Here is a 19,695-nt window from a genome sequence, read left to right as displayed (position 1 = left end):
ACTTATATGTTCAAATTTACTGTATCATTTTAGAAATGACAGCTGAATTTGAATCTAGATCTTCTGACTCTGAATGTCATGGCTTTGTATTATTCTGTGGTGCTAATTCCATAACAACTGCTGAAGTACATTTTTACTTTTAGGGCTGCAGAAAGCAAGCATCTTCTTAAAAACTAGAGTTGTTCCTGATAATTGGAAAATGGATATAAGTGAGATCCTTGAGTCATCCAGTAGTGATGATGAAGTTGGCCCAGCTGAAGAAAATGATGAAGAGAAGGAAAAGGAGGCCAAAAAGGAAGAAGAAGAGATGGTAGGTGAAATTTCATGTTTGTAACATATGAAAACATTTCAATACTCTAAAAATAATACCTTCATATATTTTCCCTGTGTTTAAATTCTTTATATTATTTGTTGCTGTCTTTTTCTAGCTCAGCTTTATTTGGGGAAGGGGGAGCTTTCTGGCTTTTAGCTTAGTGGGCAAATCAGAACTAATTTTTAGTGGGTAAGAGATTACAAAGAAGAACTTTTCAGGTTAAATGAGCAGCAAGTGCAGACTTTTTTTTTTAAATAACATCTTTTCCAAATAACCAAGGAGGAAGGAAATGTAACTTTTAGGTATATTACATGTGTTAACTCATTTAAATTATTTCCAGATGGAGTAACTGTTATTACTCTACTTTAGAGAGAAAAGTGAGGGTCAGAAAGATTAAATAACTTTCCAAAGATGACACAGCTCAAATGTGGAGAGCAGGGATTTGAACACGGGTCTGGTCTGTCTTAACTTTGAAATTTCACCTCTTTCAGACATTTCACAGTATCTCAAGGATAATGAGGATTAAAAAAATCCTATCTAAATGGAAGAATATTTCATTTGGCAGTTGGATAAATCATAGAAAAGATTTAGATTGTATTATAGGTGCTAATGGTTTTCTTTGTAATATCACTGTGTTGTTAAGAATGTATATGTAATTGTAGGAAATCATTCATGAAGTACCACATAATTGCTTTCATGAATATTGCTGTCTATTTTTTCAGCAGTGTTTTGTCAAGTGGGATAAACTGTCCAGTATAGTTTTGGTTGTTATGAGGTAAAGGGGCTTCGGGGCAGACAAAGAGAATGAGTTTACTGAAAAAGACCTATTTGAGCATGAAAAATATTTGCTTGGAAAATGTGGAATGTTTGTTTCTGTTTTACATACACAAATAAGAATTTTTGAAACAAAATGAGTGTACTTGTATGTGATATAGGGCATAGGGTGTTTCTTCCCTTTTACTTCCCCTGCAGTATTTGGCTTTTTGCACTCTGAAATCAGAATGGCGGTTCATACTTACAGGCTGCCTACAGAGTTGCCATAGTAACGGGCTGTTGGTTTTAAGTGAGCATGCTCGGAAAGACAGGAAGGTTTTGCAGAGGCTTGGCGGGTTGCCAGTGGAGGTTTGCCAGATGCTTTGAAATGGGCTGTCTTTCTTTTCCTTTCATGTAATGTCTGATTTTTATGTGGAAGAGAATGTAAGTAGTGCTGTATAACCCTGCGGATGCTATGCCCTAAGAGGAAAAGCAAATATTGCAAGTCAGACTGAAAAATGTTCAGATACTGTACTGATTAAGTAGAAGGGGAATCTAACCATTTTACATGTGAAAGAAAATGCAGCATATAGGTAAGATTTTTTTTATATATTACCATTTTGATTGCCAGAAATGAGGTTAAATAAGAATTTTAGGTATTGATGATTTGGCTGATATGGTAGGACTCGTAACCAAGCGTAATTGTTTCATGTAAAAGAGACAGTAGGAGTCTATTTTTAGAATATCAGAGGATGAAGGCTATTTTTCTGAAACATAAGATAGAGTTTGAAATGAAAATGACAGTTTGGAAAAATTTTGGGATTTAAAGTCTAAATATTAAATGTGATTTTTGTATTTTATCTGTATTTATTTATAGATTATATGTTTTCAGGGTAAATAGGCCACATTTTCGGGGTGTGAACTGTTGGAGTCTGGTTTTGCTTTTTTTTTTTGAATTAACATTGAAACATTGAAGTTAGGATCTTATATTGCCAAATACTGAAATACATAGTCTCTTTATTTTTGCTAATACTTTTGATTTGTATCCCTTTCAAAATGCATTTTCCCTGATCCCCACCCCCCAAAAAAACCTGAAATTTTAAACAAAGAGGGTTAAAAAGGCTGAGTAGTAAGGGTAGAGAGTATGGCTGTAAAATAGTAAGTAGTAAATAGTGGTCTTATTATAGCTATTAATTTTGTAAAAGTCATAATGTTTTGTTTAAGCTGTGAGTAAATGTTAGTAAAAAAGAATGAAGAGCAGAGGCAAGCTCTGTTACCTATTGTTTGCAGGTAGTAAGTAAAGAAATTTAAAAAGGTAAGGACCTTTGTAAGGATAGTATCTTCTTAAAATGTATTACTTAAATTATGAACTGTTAAAATTAAGTGAACCAAGATGCTTTTCATCTACTAAAGAAAGAAAAGCACAATCGCAAAATGTAGTCATTGATTATATGATTATTTAAAACTATTTTTCAGATATTCATTTTCATGCATATACTTCATTGAATTACCTAATAGAAACTAATTTCCTCTTTTTCTCTGGCTGTACAAGTAGATTTTCTTTAGTGAGATTGGGTTGCTTTAGAAAAAAAAAAATCAGCTGCATTTCTTGCTCTTGGATTTAAGATTTAGATGCTGAATCATTCTAACCTGTCTTGGACAGTAATTTTTTAAAATTTGATATATTGTAAAACTGAAAAGCAGTTTAATCTATATTTAGCAAAGGAAAGAAATGGATATGGTATAAAATGAATTAAAATCTGATAAGCCAGGGCCTACCTGGCTTAGTCATTACAGGCCTTTACTATATAAGTGAGGCTAAGCTGTTATATTTACATTACAGATCATATTCTTCCCAAAATGTAATTATGCTATGCTTTCCATGAGGATTTAATGTTGCTTGACAATGATCAAAAAGATCTTTTATAATATTCTGTAAACCACTGTAACAATACTTCAGCCAGCCATTTGGTGTTTGTAAATTTTATGCAGTAGAATCATACAAGTGTTAGATACTTCTGCAGTACTAATGGGCAGTGCACATTGTTTTTATATTTGATACTTTGAGTACCCTAACATAGCCTTAATCAGGAGATTTGAGACTTACTGTGGAGGAGCATCTTTTATACTTAATATTATTTTGAATTCCTAAGCATTGGTAGTTCAGGATTTGAGTACAAGAAATATATTTCATACTATTACTGGGTAGGAAGAGACTTGAGAGTCTGACAGGAAGTAGGTCCTACCTATATTGATGACTCTACATTTTAAGTCATTGATAATTATATTGAAAAAGGTTCTGGAGAATATTTTTGTGGGTATTACTTAAATGTCTTTTGTTAGGACATTTTTATATTAGAAAAGATATTACTGAATTTCCTTTTGAGCTTTGAAATTGATTGAAAAGTTCATGTAAACATAAACAATGATGTCAGGTATTCATTTACTCCTGACTTATATTCACTTTGGATGAATGTAGGAGAGTTGTCTAAGGGTAAAATAAATAAGTGAATGTTTAGAAGACTGAATATGAGGTGGGAATTTGACTAGTCTTAGTTCTTTTATCCTTTTGGTTTGCTATAGGTAGGCTTATATGTTGGGCCCTTTCAAAAATCTCCTCTAATTTCATATTTAGTAATGACAATTAGAATTTAGTGAATTTTTATAAGAAATGCTCTTTTTTTTTTAAATTTTTTGGCCTCTCCTGTTGTGGAGCACAGGCTCCGGATGCGCAGGCTCAGCGTCCATGGCTCATGGGCCCAGCCGCTCCGCGGCATGTGAGATCTTCCTGGACCGGGGCACGAACCCGTGTCCCCTGCATCGGCAGGCAGACTCTCAACCACTGCACCACCAGGGAAGCCCAAGAAATGCTCTTTTTTTTTAGAAGTATTGACACCCATTTCTCCAGTCGTTGAACTTCTAGGGATCACTGTTAAATTTAATTCCTAGGATTACATTCTCCTATTATAAAAATCATAAGTGCTTGAACTTTTTAATTCATCGAAATGTGAGGGTTTTTTTTTAATGTTTAAATCAAGTGTTTTTTGTGTATTTATGCCTTTTTGTAGATCAACCATAAAGGCATTTGTTAGTAATCTTTCAAGATCACTTTGGGTATAAACCTATAGTAAATGCTTGATAACTCAGGAAAATCCTGTTAAGTCAATAAAATTTACAGAAAAATTTAAAGGTAATATTAGTATTTTAGGTATATCTAATAACTCCAGCTGCCAATCAGGTGTTTCTAAGCAGACCCTATAAAGCCAACCTTCAATGAATAATTGAGACTTTAGCTTGCATTCAAATGTAATAACTTACCTGCTAAGGTCTTAAAATGTAGCCTGTTAAATAAGCAAGCAAAAATGTCCTAATGTCTTTAGCAAAGCCTTTCTTCACAGTGTTAGCATAAGACTCTAACCAAATTAGGATCACCTCATCAGATTAATGAGGATTGCACATTTGTACACACAAATACACCTACATTTTAATGTACTTATAGAAAAAGGTATTTTATAGTTGTGTTAGTAAGACTGATTTTAAAACCTTAGATTTGATAGCATGTGAACCACAGCTTGATGACTGAAAGTAAGATACATGTACCTTTTAAAATGGGGGGGGGGAATTACTAATTTGTTATAGGCAGGTTGTTTGTAAACTGTTCTGTGAAATTATAAAACAGTGTCTTACCACATAATGAATATATTAGGCATGACATGTGGTTTCTGAAATTTTCTGTTTAAGTGTACACAACAGAGAAGAATGGTACCACTCTAAATTTCATGATGAACAAATTTCACTGGGCCTTCGATACTATTGGTCGGTTCTCAGTTTCTATAATCTAATCATTATCTCCTCCATTAAGCCAGCAACGCTACCCCCACTCCACTCACTTTGGAAAGAAACTAGGAGCTTCAAATTGGGAGCCAGCTCTAAACCCCACCTGCCTGCTCTCCTTCGCTTAATGTACAATTGATAGTATGTTGTCCTCTTCTGTAAGATGAGTCCATCTTTTTAGGCTCTGGATCTCATTCCCTTCTTTCTTGTCTTAGACTGTGAAGTATCTCTTTTCTTTCCAGCATCTTTAATCTATTCCTTTGTGTTGTAACCTTCTTACCAGCTTTTAAAAACATGCTTACATCTCTTCCAACCTTCTAGCAACCTGTCCAGATTCCTTCCACCAACCCCTCCACCTTATGGCCAGATTGCTCAGAGGTTTATACACCGTTCTATTTCCTGACACTACCACCCTGCCCCCCGTTCACTCTTAATTCACTGTAGTGCATCTTGTACTTCCACCACACCTAAAACAACTTAACTAAGGTCACCAGTGACCTCCAACAAATTTTTGTCATGATTTCATTTGACTCCTTAGTAGGCATTCAGCATCTTTGACATGCCTACCTTCTTAAATCACCTGACATACATGACATTGCATTTTTTTCTGGTTTACTTCGTAACTAAATGATGTAATGACTCCAAATCTATATGTGCATCAAAGATGTCTCTTTCTTAACTCCAGACATTTATATTAAAATTCCAATGAGGATTTCTTCATATTTTGTAAGTCCTCAAACTCTGTATGTGCAAGACTGCACTCATCTTTTCCCCCAAACCTGTCCTTAACCTGTTTGTTCCTAATTCACTTGAATAGAAGCACCATCCACCCAATTACTCAAGCTAGATAAATGGAAGTCGCCTTAATCCTCTCACTCTTGCCTCCCTATCCAATGAGACATCAGATCCTGTCTCTTCTACTTACTTTATAGCTCTCAAATTTGCCCACTTCCTTCAGTTCCTACTCTCTGTCACCTTAGTTCAAGCCACTCTTCTCTTTCACCTAGCTAGACTGGTGCAGTAGCAACTTGTTCTTTCCATGTCCATGCTTTCCCTACTCCAGTCTGTTCCTCTGTACTGCATCGAAGTAGGTTTTTTAAAACTAGAAATATAAAAATGAGATTCCTCTTGGAATAAATTAATTTTGGGGCACAAAAATAAAAATAAATACCAGTCATTGACAATAAAACTGTGACTAAAATCAGCATGTCTTTAACTTCATGGAATTTATTGAGCACTTATAACATGTTGAAACTTTGAGGACAACAAACATGAATAACCTAAACTAAAAAAAAATCTCAGCATTAACACCTCTCTCTCACTCTCCCATGCTCTCTTTTCTCTCTACTTCAGGGGGAGGGGTCATCTTTCCATCATCAGGTGGCAAGACTAATTCAGGCATTGATCCTCTCTTTGTGGACTGTGACAGTAGCTCCCCTTTCCCTTCCAATCCATCAAACTCAGAGAACTTTTAAAAATACAAATCTGACCTAATTCCTCTCTAGCTCTCTCAAACCTCACATCTACCCAGAGTGTCCAGTTCTGATTCTCTAACATATCATTACAAAGTCCTTTCCTAATCACAGCCTGCCTTTGCAAGCCTCATGTTTATGCTGTTTGCTCTTGTTCCCGGGCTGTATGCTCTTCACATTCTGAGGCTTTCCCTACTATTACCACCATCACCGCAGCCCCAGCAGAACCATTCATCCCCTCACCTTGCTCCTGTATTCTTTTATGTATTTTACAACACTTACCACATTTTGTCGAATTGGCTGGTTTTACATTTCCACACCTCCTGCCAGACTTGAGGGCCAAAAGTTTTCTGATTTGAATTGCAATACTTTTGCAAAAGTCTGTGATTCATGGTAACTATCAAAAATGCTTGAGCTGTATTTGAAGACGTAGTGTCCAAAGTCAGAAAATACATAATCTAGTAGTAGATAGATATACAACTACTATAATACTAGGAAGTTATACTCCTGCTAACTAAAATTGTAAGTTTCTTAAAATTATGATCATATTCATGCCTCTTCTATATTCTTAGCCCCCTTCCCTGCCCTGGCATTACTGGGTGCATAGTTACTCTTCACATCCTTGACTAAAGAAGGGAAGAAGGCTCATCAGCAGTCTAGTGGGCTCCACCTCCCATTATTATAGCCCTACCCCACTTCAGAACCCTTGAGGGACGGAAAACCCTCTTGGCTCCCAACAGGGAGAAAGACCCTGCAGGTATTGTGATAGCAAGCGCCGCTCCCATACAAAAGTCATAAAGGCAGAGTCTTTGGAGTAGTTGGAGGCATTTTCTACCATGTGCAATTTTACTCTAAGGTGACTAACAAGACAGCTGTTTTTTTAAAAAAAATGATTGTGAAGAATTACTTATTGTAAGAGATTAAGCAGTTTTGAGTTTTGCAAAGACCATCAGGTAAATTTAAAACTTTGTTTATAGCATCATCTTTTTTTTTGACTCGAAATAAATTTCCTTTCAAGCAGGCAGTGGTTTTTAAGTAGAATTCTTTATTCATTTATATCTTGTTTTTACACATGATAACTGCATTCTGAACTTAAAATTTTATGGCCATAGTTTCTCATGGTACTTAAAACACTCTTGACATCCACTAACTTTTAATTCCAATGAATTTAAACTACCAATTTTTATCTATAAAACTATATTCTTAATCATTAAGAATTTCCAAATGTTTGGTAAAACCTTAATAAATACCTTATTTGCAATTGATGGGTTCATTTTGTTTACTTGCTTTTGGAAGAAACTTTGATTTCAAACCAGTGCTTTTTAAAAACAATTGCTTTTACATATACTGGATACAACAGTCTTCTTTGAATTCTGTAAGATCATAAATACTAAAAATGAGGTGTTAGTCTGAGGAGAGACTGTTGTGATTACGAGGGACAGGCAAAGCATAGACCCAGTGTGGTATAAGTTGTTTTTGTTTTTTTCCCCATACCAGAAGTCCTTAAAATTAGTATCTGAAATGATTCTTAGGCTACCAGATTACTCTTTTCTTGAGTTAACTCATTGGCAGTTGTTTTCACAACCTTGTAAAAGCAAAATTTTTTAATGCAGTTGGGAAAAAATTACCATGTCTTGATCTGAGTATTTAGTAAAGACCTCTATTAACTCTGTAGTGATTATTAAGTCTGTATGTATATTGCTAACTATTAAGTCTGTATATTGCTAATTTTTTTTTTTTTTTTTGCGGTACGCGGGCCTCTCACTGTTGTGGCCTCTCCCGTTGCGGAGCACAGGCTCCGGACGCGCAGGCTCAGCGGCCATGGCTCACGGGCCCAGCCACTCTGCGGCATGTGGGATCTTCCCGAACTGGGGCACGAACCCGTGTCCCCTGCATCGGCAGGCGGACTCTCAACCAGTGCGCCACCAGGGAAGCCCGTATATTGCTAATTTTTGAGGCTTACTAGAACTTCGACTTAAGTTTCTTAAATTTTGTTAAACTGAAAGTACTCCGATGCTATAAGTCATTTTTTTTTTAAGAAGATATTGGGGGTAGGAGTTTATTAATTAATTAATTTTTGCCGTGTTGGGTCTTCGTTTCTGTGCGAGGGCTTTCTCTAGTTGTGGCAAGCGGTGGCCAGTCTTTATCGCGGCCCGCGGGCCTCTCACTATCATGGCCTCTCTTGTTGCGGAGCACAGGCTCCAGACACACAGGCTCAGTAGTTGTGGCTCATGGGCCTAGTTGCTCTGCGGCATGTGGGATCCTCCCAGACCAGGGCTTAAACCCGTGTCGCCTGCATTAGCAGGCAGATTCTCAACCACTGAGCCACCAGGGAAGCCCTGTAAGTCATTCTTAATGAATGTACTGAAAGAAAAAAATGACTGTACTGAGGGAAAGACTTTTCTGTTGATTGCCTCATGCTTTTTATGTTATATATTTTAATCGACCTTGATTGCCTCATGTTTTTTTAATATATTTTAATTAACTACATGTTTATTGATCTTGGCTATATTATTAGCTGTTAAAAACTTAAAATTTTTTGCTGTCTGGATTTGTGAGCACTCAATATTTATTGCTTGACAGTTGCCTTTGCTTTGAATATGGCTTTGAAAGACAAAAGTCTGAATTCTTGTTTTGGATCATGGAAAAATAGTAGTACTCTGGGGCTTCCCTGGTGGCACAGTGGTTAAGAATCCGCCTGCCAATGCAGGGGACACGGGTTCGAGCCCTGGTCCGGGAAGATCTCACATGCCGCGGAGCAGCTAAGCCTGTGTGCCACAACTACTTAGCCTGCACTCTAGAGCCCACGAGCCACAACTACTGAGCCCATGGGCCACAACTATTGAAGTCCGCGCGCCTAGAGCCCATGCTCTGCAACAAGAGAGGCCACCGCAGTTAGAAGCCCGCGCCCCGTAACGAAGAGCAGCCCCTGCTCGCTGCAACTAGAGAAAGCCCGCGGGCAGCAGCGAAGACCCAATATAGCCAAAAATAAATAAATAAATAAATCTATTAAAAAAAAAAAAAGTAGTGCTCTGAAATTAAATTATGATAATTTATATGAAAGAAATATATCAGTGTTTTGTTTCTCCATAGTATTGTTAAACTTCAAGAATTTTCCCAAATATTAATTTATAAGTAGTCTATCAGAAAAGGAAATATTAAAACCCCAAATCCATTTGTTTGCATAAGAAGAAATCATTAGGTTTATATAATTAGTAAAATGTAACACACAAATAGGTATTTGTAGGAATAGTTGTTTCTGTATGAATGTTTCCATTAATTTTTTTTTCCATAGGACTAAATTGTAGTTATGTATATAGTTTCCTTCCTTAAGAAATAATTTTCATTGTTCTATTTTAAGGGGTTGCAAAGTCAACTACAGAGGCCCTGCAAGAAAGGCAAATGAGAAAAGCAGGCTACTGTGATACAAGAGGGGCTGGTGGAGTCTGGGACAAAATAAAATTTATATGGCTCATTTACATGCATTTAAATTTCTTTAAAACATTGTGCTATCCAAACAAAAAACCTTTGCCATGCGACTTCGCAGCCTCTGGTTTATATTCATTCAACAGTAACAAAATTTTAATATTAATTTGTGGATTATTTTAAAATAATAAATACATTTGTGATTATTATGCTTATCTATCAGTATATTCCTATGGGCCACATGATAATTTTGAGGATTTTTAAAAAAACACTAGATGAGGTGAAAACATTCTCACCCCATTCCTAAACCTTTTCCTCATGGCTAATCTTAGTCCCCACAGTGATAATTAACAGGAAGCTTCAAGTGATAAATGGGGCGAAGAGTAGAGATTGTATATCTTGACAGTCGCATCAAACCAGCTCTATCAAAATATGAATTAAAGTATGGCGTTGTAGGATTTTGAGAAAAATTCATATTTTCTGGCTTCATTAAAATTTTATCCCCTTACCTTGGGTTCCCAAAACAAAAAACAAAGAAGACAGTGTATCTCCTGTTCATTGTTCTGTATATTTATATAGTTTATCTTTACAGCCTGAGGAAGAACCTGATCCTGAAGAGAGGGACAGCTTCCTTCAACAGCTTTATAAGTTTATGGAAGACAGAGGTATTTTCATGCTTATTATTTAAAAGCAGACATTTCTGGGAATTCCCTGGCAGTCCAGTGATTAGGACTCAGCGTTTTCACTGCTGAGGGCCCAGGTTCAGCCCCTGGTCTGGGAACTAGTGCGGCATGGCCAAAAAAAAAAAAAAAGTAGACATTTCTTTTACTGTTTTATATTCTAGGTTTATGTATTATTTTTGTTCAAATCCTGGTACAGGGATTTGGATTTCAAGCCTAAGAATCAGTTATAGCTGACAATAATAAGTATTGGGAATACAGACAACTACTAATATCTAGTTTGAGTACAAATGTAGAGGAAAAGTAGTTTTGGTATAGTTAAATTTTATCTTCTTGAGACTTATGAAACCAGAAAATATTATAATAATATTTGAGTAATAGAAAGTGAACAATCATAATGTAAATCTACATACCCATTATTTACTAATGGCGTTTTTGTGGCAAGTAAACTAGTCTGATCCTTGGTCTCAACAAATTAAACATAATAGCCCCTATCTAAACGGAGTAGGATTTCTAATAAAGTTAGAAGAAATAGAAGCTTTATAAATCATCATACTTACTGGCATTATGTAAGTCCTGGAAATCCTCAGATAAATCAGTTCTACTGGCCTTCAACAGTGATCCTTCAGATGACTGCCACCCATCTTAACGTTTGTGTTGAAGCATTCAAAATGGAACCATGGCCTAAAATGTGCCCTTTCCATTGTATGTTTTCTTGCCCAGGCTTCTTGAACCAGCAACATCATTGGCTACACCTTGCAGGCCCAAGGTTTGATTTAGTCTTATCCAATTCAGTGGCAGTTAGAGAGGTTATTTTATTAGTTGTGGCAGTAAAACTAAAGACCACCACAATACTGTGTAAAGAATATAGAGAATATTTTGTGTTGTCTTACATAATTTGAGGTTCTTTAAATATATGCCTCTGATTAGTCATATTTGGGAAATTAGAAATTGATAAGCTTTGTTTTCAACTTAGTATTTTCCGTTGGAATTAACATGGTATTTCTGCTCTCTGAAATTTAAAAGGTACTCCAATCAACAAACCACCTGTATTGGGCTATAAAGATCTCAATCTCTTCAAACTTTTCAGACTGGTTTATCATCAAGGTGGATGTGACAAGGTAAGTAAGACTGTAATGCAAAGTTAAATTGTCTAATGTTGCACTATAATATGTACTTTAGGTAATAAGCACATTTTCTTTTTTTTTTTTTTTTTTAAACATCTTTATTGGAGCATAATTGCTTTACAATGGTATGTTAGTTTCAGCTTCACAACAAAATGAATCAGTTATATATATACATATGTTCCCATATCTCTTCCCGCTTGCGTCACCCTCCCTCCCACCCTCCCTATCCCACCCCTCCAGGTGGTCACACAGCACCGAGCTGATCTCCCTGTGCTATGCGGCTGCTTCCCACTAGCTATCTACCTTACGTTTGGTAGTGTATACATGTCCATGCCTCTTTATTGCTTTGTCACCGTTTACCCTTCCCCCTCCCCATAGCCTCAAGTCCATTCTCTAGTAAGTCTGAATAAGCACATTTTCTTAATGAACATACAGTATTAGTGTAAAGATTATTTCCCTTTGCAAACATTAACAAATAAAAACTTAATTTTCCAGATTGATAGTGGTGCTGTATGGAAGCAAATTTATATGGACCTTGGCATTCCTATTTTGAATTCAGCTGCTTCCTACAATGTAAAAACTGCTTATAGAAAGTAAGTAGTATAGTTTATTCATCAAAGAATACATATTTACAAGGAGTATTTTCCACTTAATTTGTTAACAGTTAAATAAGAACACATCAGTCGAAGAACATTAAAGTCAGAGAAAGTATATAAAAAGGTTTCGGTTAATAAATACTGTGATTGAAAGTTATTTCAGTGTACCAAGTCTGCTTTACTCCATTTTTCATGTTCTGATTTTCTTTTCAAAATCACAGATACAGGCAGTGTTTATAGTCTGAAATTACGATACATGTTATAGAGTTGTACCTTTTGTGGTGAACAGCCTTCACATCAAAACTATGATAGCTGTGTTCACTTATCACAAGCTCAGATTTTTCAGGAAAGAAATTTTATTTTCTGATCAATATTTTTGTCTGTTTTCCTATATAAAACACCAATAAATCAGTAACAGAAAAAATACTTTGTAAAAAAAAAAGCTTGAGTTCTACTTTTCAAAAAACATGTGTGTGTTTAATATAGTATTCAAGTTAAATGTAAAGACTAAGATTTCTTAAAATGAAATATTGTTTGTTTAGGTATCTCTATGGTTTTGAGGAGTACTGCCGTTCTGCAAATATTCAGTTCAGAACTATTCACCACCATGAACCAAAAGTAAAAGAGGAAAAAAAAGACTTAGAAGAATCCATGGAAGAGGCTCCAAAAGTAGATCAAGAAATGCCTTTAGTAGAAGTGAAGAGTGAACCTGAGGAAAATATTGATTCAAACAGTGAAAGCGAAAGAGAAGAAACAGAATTAAAATCGCCAAGGGTAAGTAGTTAAGACTAGTTTTATCTAGTTCGTTTTTAGCATTATTTTAACCTTTTTATTATGGGCATTTTCAGATATACACAAAAAGACTCCTATGAACCTAGTTTATTTTCCAGTATTTGGTTGTGCTTCAGCCAGGCTAGCCTAGCTCCCTTTCTCTAAATATACCACATATTATTTCTTCTACCTGAAAAAACATTCCTCCTCTTGTTCTGTTTATGTTTGTTCAAGTCATTCTCATCTGGGGTCAGTCTCAAATATTCACTTCCGTCAAGTCTTTTGCTAAAGTGTCACCTCACTGAAGCCTATCCTGGTCACCTTACCTAAAATTGTAACCTACCTCCTCTCTTTGGCACTGGCAATCCCTCTAACGTTGCTGTTTCTATCTGTAATTTACTTACTTGTTCAGTTTACTATTTATTGTTTCTTTTACCCCACTCTGGACTAGTATCACACTCCACAAGGGCAGGGATTAGTGTTTATTCCATTAATTGAGAGATCCCAGGCATCTAGAATAGTGCCTGGCACATAGTAAGGACTTATTAAATAGTTGTTGAGTGAATGAATCTCCTCTTTATAATACCTGTGCCCTCAGCCAGGTGGGATCTTTTCTTTCTCTTGACTTCACAACACACTGTACAGCTCTTGTGGCAGTTTTTCATGCTCTGCCTTGTTTCCTAGTCATGTGCACACTGGTTTTATGTTCTAACTCTACTCTTCCTCTCCATTAGTATATAACTCAAATCAGGAATTGTCCCTCACTATTTTGATCTTTGTCTGATGATGTCTACACAGTAGGATTTATCAAATTTTAGAAGTAGAAAGAAAATTTAATCACACTGTCAAAGAAGTTCACTTATTGTAATGCATCTTATTTTTCAGTGAAATTGTATTTAAAAGAAAAGGTGAAATCATCTTCTCTTTTATTTGCTCAGAAACCATTTTTTAAAACTGTCCATTTTATCATCTAGTAAATGGAATCTTCTAGTGAATTTCATGAAACATCCAAAGTGGTTTGTTTCTTTTCTTTCTTTAATTTTTAAAAATTGTGGTAAATACACATAACATAAAATTTATCATCTTCACCGTTTTTACATGTGCAGTTCAGTGGCATTAACTACATTCACATTGTTGTACAACCATCACCACCATCCATCCCCAGAACTTTTTTCATCTTGCAAAACTGAAACTGTACCTGTTAAACAGTAACTCCTCATTCCTCTCTTCCCCAACCTCTGGCAACCACCCTTCTACTTTCTATGAATTTGACTACTCTAGGTACTTCATATAAGTGGAATTATGTAGTATTTGTCCTTTTGTGACTGGTTTATTTCACTCTGTCCTTTTGTGACTGGTTTACTTCACTCTGCATAAGGTCTTCAAGGTTCATCCATGTATGCATTAGAATTTCCTTCCTTTTTTTTTTTTTTTTTTTTTTGCGGTACGCGGGCCTCTCACTGTTGTGGCCTCTCCCGTTGCGGAGCACAGGCTCCGGATGCACAGGCTCAGCGGCCATGGCTCACGGGCCTAGCCGCTCCGCGTCATGTGGGATTCTCTGGACCGGGGCACAAACCCGTGTCCCCTGCATCGGCAGGCGGACTCTCAACCACTGCACCACCAGGGAAGCCCTTCCTTCCTTTTTAAGACTGAATAATATCCCTTGTATGTATTGTGGACATACGTCCTTGTCATTACATAAAGACCCTCCTCATCTTTATGTAAAGCATCTGCAGAGTACTGCGTAGTATGGATGTTTCATAAATTTACCTTCCTCAAGATTTTGTCCAATTTTTTATGATTATAAAAAGTGATGCAATAAATATGCTTGTAAAAATGTCCTCCCCATTTATCTAAATGTAGAGGTTTGTAAAAATGTCCTCCTCATTTATCTGAATACAGAGGCCAGACTTCTAAAAATGGGATTTCTGGGATAAAGGTGTAAGTTATACAAACCTAAATTTTGATGGATAACAGATGCTTTCATTCATTTACCTACAAATATTTAAAGAGCACCTACCATGTGCCAGGCACTGTCTAGATCTGAGGTTACAGAAGTGAATAAGACAGAGACCCTGCCCTCATGGAACTTACATTTAAGTTCTTTTTTTTTTTTTTTCCCGACCTTTGATGTTTAAATAGCACATAGTCGGCAACTAGGTAAAACATTTGTTATACTGAGATATTGTTAAGTATTCTAGTGCTCCCAAAGTTCTTGGCTCTTTTTTTATCCTCACTTTATTCCAAGTAGAGGGGAATTCTGCCAGTGTATAGAGGTTGACTGGAAGGAGAATTTAGGAGATAATGAAATGGCTCAACAGTTTCTTGGTCATTTGAGCATGCAGCAAGAGACTGGATAAAAGCTGCTGGGCATATAACAAGTTACTGCTGGCCTAGTGAGCTCTCCAGATACTCATTCAAAGAAATGAGCTCACTTTTTGGCCATTGATACAGTTCAGTCCTTTTAAAATGTAATCACACTGAAACACAGTGATATGTTAATTTTATCGTAGTAAACAGTAGAATTAGAGATGACAGAACTTCTGAAAACTTAAGGGACTGATTTATTATTATTAACTTACATCATTGACACTTAGATAATTCTTTAAAAAATTTTATTATAGTCAGGAAATATTAAAAGTGAGATAATAGAGTGAACACAGGAGAAAATTTTTATTTTCTATGTAGTATGTAGCCAGGGATCATAGTACACTTGGACATAATTAAGTAATTTACATGGGTTATTCTTTTCCTTTTGAGAGGAAGAGAAAAGTGTTCAGGAGTTGATGGGTTATCAGTGTCATGCCTCAAGCTAGAGAGAAGATGAGTCATTGCTGTGAAGTTTTAAGGAAAAGATGCATTTTTCTATGTTTTTTTGCCCTTTGTAGTGATAGTTACTTTAAAGCTTTTATCCCCCTATTAGGGACGAAGGCGAATTGCTCGAGATGCAAATTCTATTAAAAAGGAAATTGAAGAAGAGAAAACAGAAGACAAATTAAAAGATAATGATACAGAAAATAAGGATGAAGATGATGACTATGAAACTGCAGAGAAAAAAGAAAATGAGTTACTACTGGGGAGAAAAAATACACCAAAGCAAAAGGAGAAGAAAATTAAAAAGCAGGAGGATTCTGACAAAGACTCAGAGGAAGAGGAAGAGAAGAGCCAAGAGAGGTACATTATCTTATATTTGTTCTCCAGAAGCACCTGTCTGGGGTACAGCAGCGCTCTGTTCCTGCTTAGAGATTCAGGTTTGAGGGAATGTTTTCTTATTGGGACTTCCATTCCTCTTGTCTAATGAAGGTGAGACACATTGTGAAGATGATGTGTATCGCCTTTCGGAATTGGAGAATATACTGGTCGCACCATTTTAATAGCACTTGTGCCCTAAACAGTGGCCTCAAAGAAGGCTGCGCCACCCAGTCAAAAGAAAGGTCCTGCAGTTGACAGCAGGGAAGGGAGCTGGAGAAAAATGGAGGAAGTGGACAAGAGGAAACAGCGACAGCAAAAATTCCATTTTAAAAAAGGTACAATTTGGGAAAGCTAACAAACACATGGGTGCACAGTACTAGCAGATGTTTCTGTGTGTTAGCTTTATCTAAGAACATTTTTCTTTTTCAAGTTATTGTATTAGAATAAGTGGCATGCACCCCTGATTCTAGTTTGGAAAGTACATTCTTGCCCCACATCACAACAATTAAATTTCGGCCTTTTAATGTTCATCCTGTTTGCTGTTGAATGAAAACTGTTTTTGTTTTTTCTCATGTATCACACACGTATGGACTGAATTGACTTAAAAATAACCAATGATTAGGCAGTCTAGCTAGATCACGGTAATGTCCAACTATGTTCAGTTGGCCATTTCTTTGTTGTCAAATGGATTTACTAATTTTTAGACACTACTAAAAAATGAATTTTAATTCAGCAACAGCAGCATAACACACTTACTTGTATAGAAGCTCTCCTCCATAGTTATTTTTTGATTATCATCTGATGCTAAATTTTCTAGAAATGTGAGTTACTAAGCAAAATTGGGAACAGTGGCCTGCTGCCTCCGACTAGTGGCTGACACCCATCTGAAAATTAACCGTTGAGAAAATTAGTGGAAAAATAGTAATGATTGGTGAGCGGGAGGTAATTTTATGATTCAGTACAAATAGGTGCAGGAGCTTTCACAATTACACGTGAATTAGGTTAGTGAATAAAGCAGGTTCTGTCGTGAAATAGGATTAGGATTAGGGAAAGTGGGAGGAAGTAATTGGAGTTGAGTATAATGATGTGAGTATAGTATTTGAAGTATTCGGACAATAAATTTAAGCAAAGATAAACCACCTAAAACGTAAGGCCTAATTACAGTTTGAAGATGTGTTAAAAATAAGCATCAAAATGTGTATATTTTATAGTAATGCATCAAACTTGTAATACACATATATACACATACACACTATGTGGTTTGAAAAGCCTTTATAATTAATTGATATGTAAATGGAATATTTATTTTAGAGACAGAAAATTTCAGACTTGAATATGAAGAATGGTATTTCCTTTTACTAAATAAAAATTGAATATACAAACATAGTCTGTATTCTCATTCAGTAGCAGGAATTATGGAAATAGGAAACTTTTTTATTTATAGAGACTTCTGTCTTAAGTAGTTTCTCATGGTGTTTTGAAATTACCTTATCAGGATATAATTGGAAGATGCCTTTGGAAAGAAAACATTCGCACTGCTAATGGGTTATCAAAGCTTCTTCATGTCGGGTCCCCCAGTGGTCCCTAAAATAATGCCCTATGTTTATGACAGAACACGGTACCTCCTTTTAAGCTTTTTAAAACTCTTGTGACACTAGTGTGATCTTTGATGCAAATCTTTTCTGAATCCTTGCCAGGCTAATAAAGAATGTTTTATTTATAAAAATATGAAAAATATTGTTGGACCTCCCTATGTGAATCTCCTTTATATCTGATTATCAAAACAAAGAAGAACTGATGGGAGATGCGTAAAAACAAATAGGAATCAACATTAGATATGCAAAGTTTTGTTCTCCTGGTGCTATGCCACAGTTATAACAAGTGGCCTAATACTCAAGTATCGTTTCTTTGTTAGGGTGGGGAAACCTTTAAAATAGAAACTATCAATAATTTAAAAGATAGAGTTACTAAGGTAGTTAGCCCTTGTTCATTATTTTGCCCACCAAAAAACTAGTCTTGGTTAAGAACCGTTCTGAATTGAGCAGAAAGTAGTAGTAAAGTAGACTTAAAAGGCATTTTAGTTGCAGGAAGTTAAAAACTATCTTTAGGTCATTTTCACCTGGAAGGTGGCACTTGAGTATGAATCCTAAAGACTTTTTCAAAGCATGTTGTCCTTATTTTGCTTTATCAAAAGTGACTTATTTGACTCCACATCATCATTAACTGTGATTATTGATTGGCCTTTAAGAAGTATGGATTTCCTTTTGGTACAGTGCACCTTTACATAGTAAATAAAGTCCTTAGTAAGTAGTCTGTAAAAATCTTCTCCTTCTCCTCCTTCTTCTCCTCCTCCACTGACATGAATTAGGTTATGACTCTTCTACATGTTGGATTCTTTTAGCGTATATTATTTTGTTTTCCATTAAGTTATTAGTAGCATTATCAATGTTATAACTTACTGCAGGGAAGAAACCGAAAGCAAATGTGACTCTGAAGGGGAGGAAGATGAGGAAGACACAGAACCTTGCCTAACAGGAACCAAAGTGAAAGTAAAATATGGACGAGGGAAAACGCAGAAAATCTATGAAGCCAGTATTAAAGGCACTGAAATTGATGATGGAGAAGTTTTATACTTGGTACATTACTATGGATGGAATGTCAGGTAAGCAAGAAATTATTTTCTTTTTTTGAAATTTCTTTCATTGGGTCAGAAAGATCAATTTAATGTTTTAAAGAAGTAAAGCAAATAGTATATATGTATTTACAAAGCACACCTTGTATCTGAATTTTCCAAGACTCCTGTCATTCCCACTGTTTTACTAGCTATGTCAATACTTCCAGCCAAAGGTCACCAGGATCACATCTGTAGTTGAACAAGTTGGATTTATTACTCATTTTCAGTGAGGGAGAACACACAGCTTGGAGAACCACGTGGCACCTCAGTTAGAGGGTGGGTCTGTGAAAGCTTACAGTACCACCTTGGGGAAAAGCAATACCCCAGGATTCTGTGGAAACATCCTGTAGGGAGCCAGGCCCATGGCGCCCAACAGTGCAAGTGGTTTTGTTTGTTTGTTTATTAAATTTATCAGAAATCAAACCTGTATCAAGCACTGTAACAATTCTGAATTGGTTAATTAATAAAAAAAGAATATTAGATAGGACTTAGATCTGAGCTTCTGTTAGGTGATTTTGGGGTGGGTTTAAGGAAATGGGGCTTTGCTCTAGACTGGATGCTGTCAAGAAGTGGGGGGTAATTCTGTGATTGGTTATCTTAATCTTATCTATAAGGAGAGAAGACTAGAGCAAGGTTAATGCTATAATTGGTAAAGCAGCAGCAGTCAGGAAAAAAAAGGATGCTCGGTCATTTTTGTGGCTTGGAAAATGTTCCTGCTTTTTTCTGGGTTGAGACACAACTAGGGAGTGGTCTTGTTTTTGTCTTGATCCATTATGGTCACGGAACAGACCTGTCTGATGTTGATGTTCTGTGAAATTGTTCACATTCAACATGAGAACAACACGCCCAAGCTGTGA

The 19,695-nt window shown here is 36.1% G+C and overlaps 1 protein-coding gene across 1 annotated transcript in view; it reads left to right on the top strand.

The window, feature by feature from the left end:
• The window catches only part of ARID4A (AT-rich interaction domain 4A), a 59,030-nt gene that overhangs the window by 21,656 nt on the left and 17,679 nt on the right, over positions 1-19,695 (top strand). Inside the window, exons 11-17 of the mRNA XM_082648856.1 lie at positions 144-310; positions 10,391-10,463; positions 11,505-11,599; positions 12,101-12,198; positions 12,744-12,975; positions 15,896-16,146; positions 18,629-18,826. Coding sequence (XP_082504982.1) covers positions 144-310; positions 10,391-10,463; positions 11,505-11,599; positions 12,101-12,198; positions 12,744-12,975; positions 15,896-16,146; positions 18,629-18,826 — 1,114 coding nt within the window. The remainder of the gene's footprint in view (positions 1-143; positions 311-10,390; positions 10,464-11,504; positions 11,600-12,100; positions 12,199-12,743; positions 12,976-15,895; positions 16,147-18,628; positions 18,827-19,695) is intronic.

The sequence above is a fragment of the Grampus griseus genome, assembly GCF_964374135.1.
Source record: "Grampus griseus genome assembly, chromosome: 2".
Lineage (NCBI taxonomy): Eukaryota > Metazoa > Chordata > Mammalia > Artiodactyla > Delphinidae > Grampus > Grampus griseus.
This window is presented reverse-complemented; position numbering and strand designations above follow the sequence as displayed.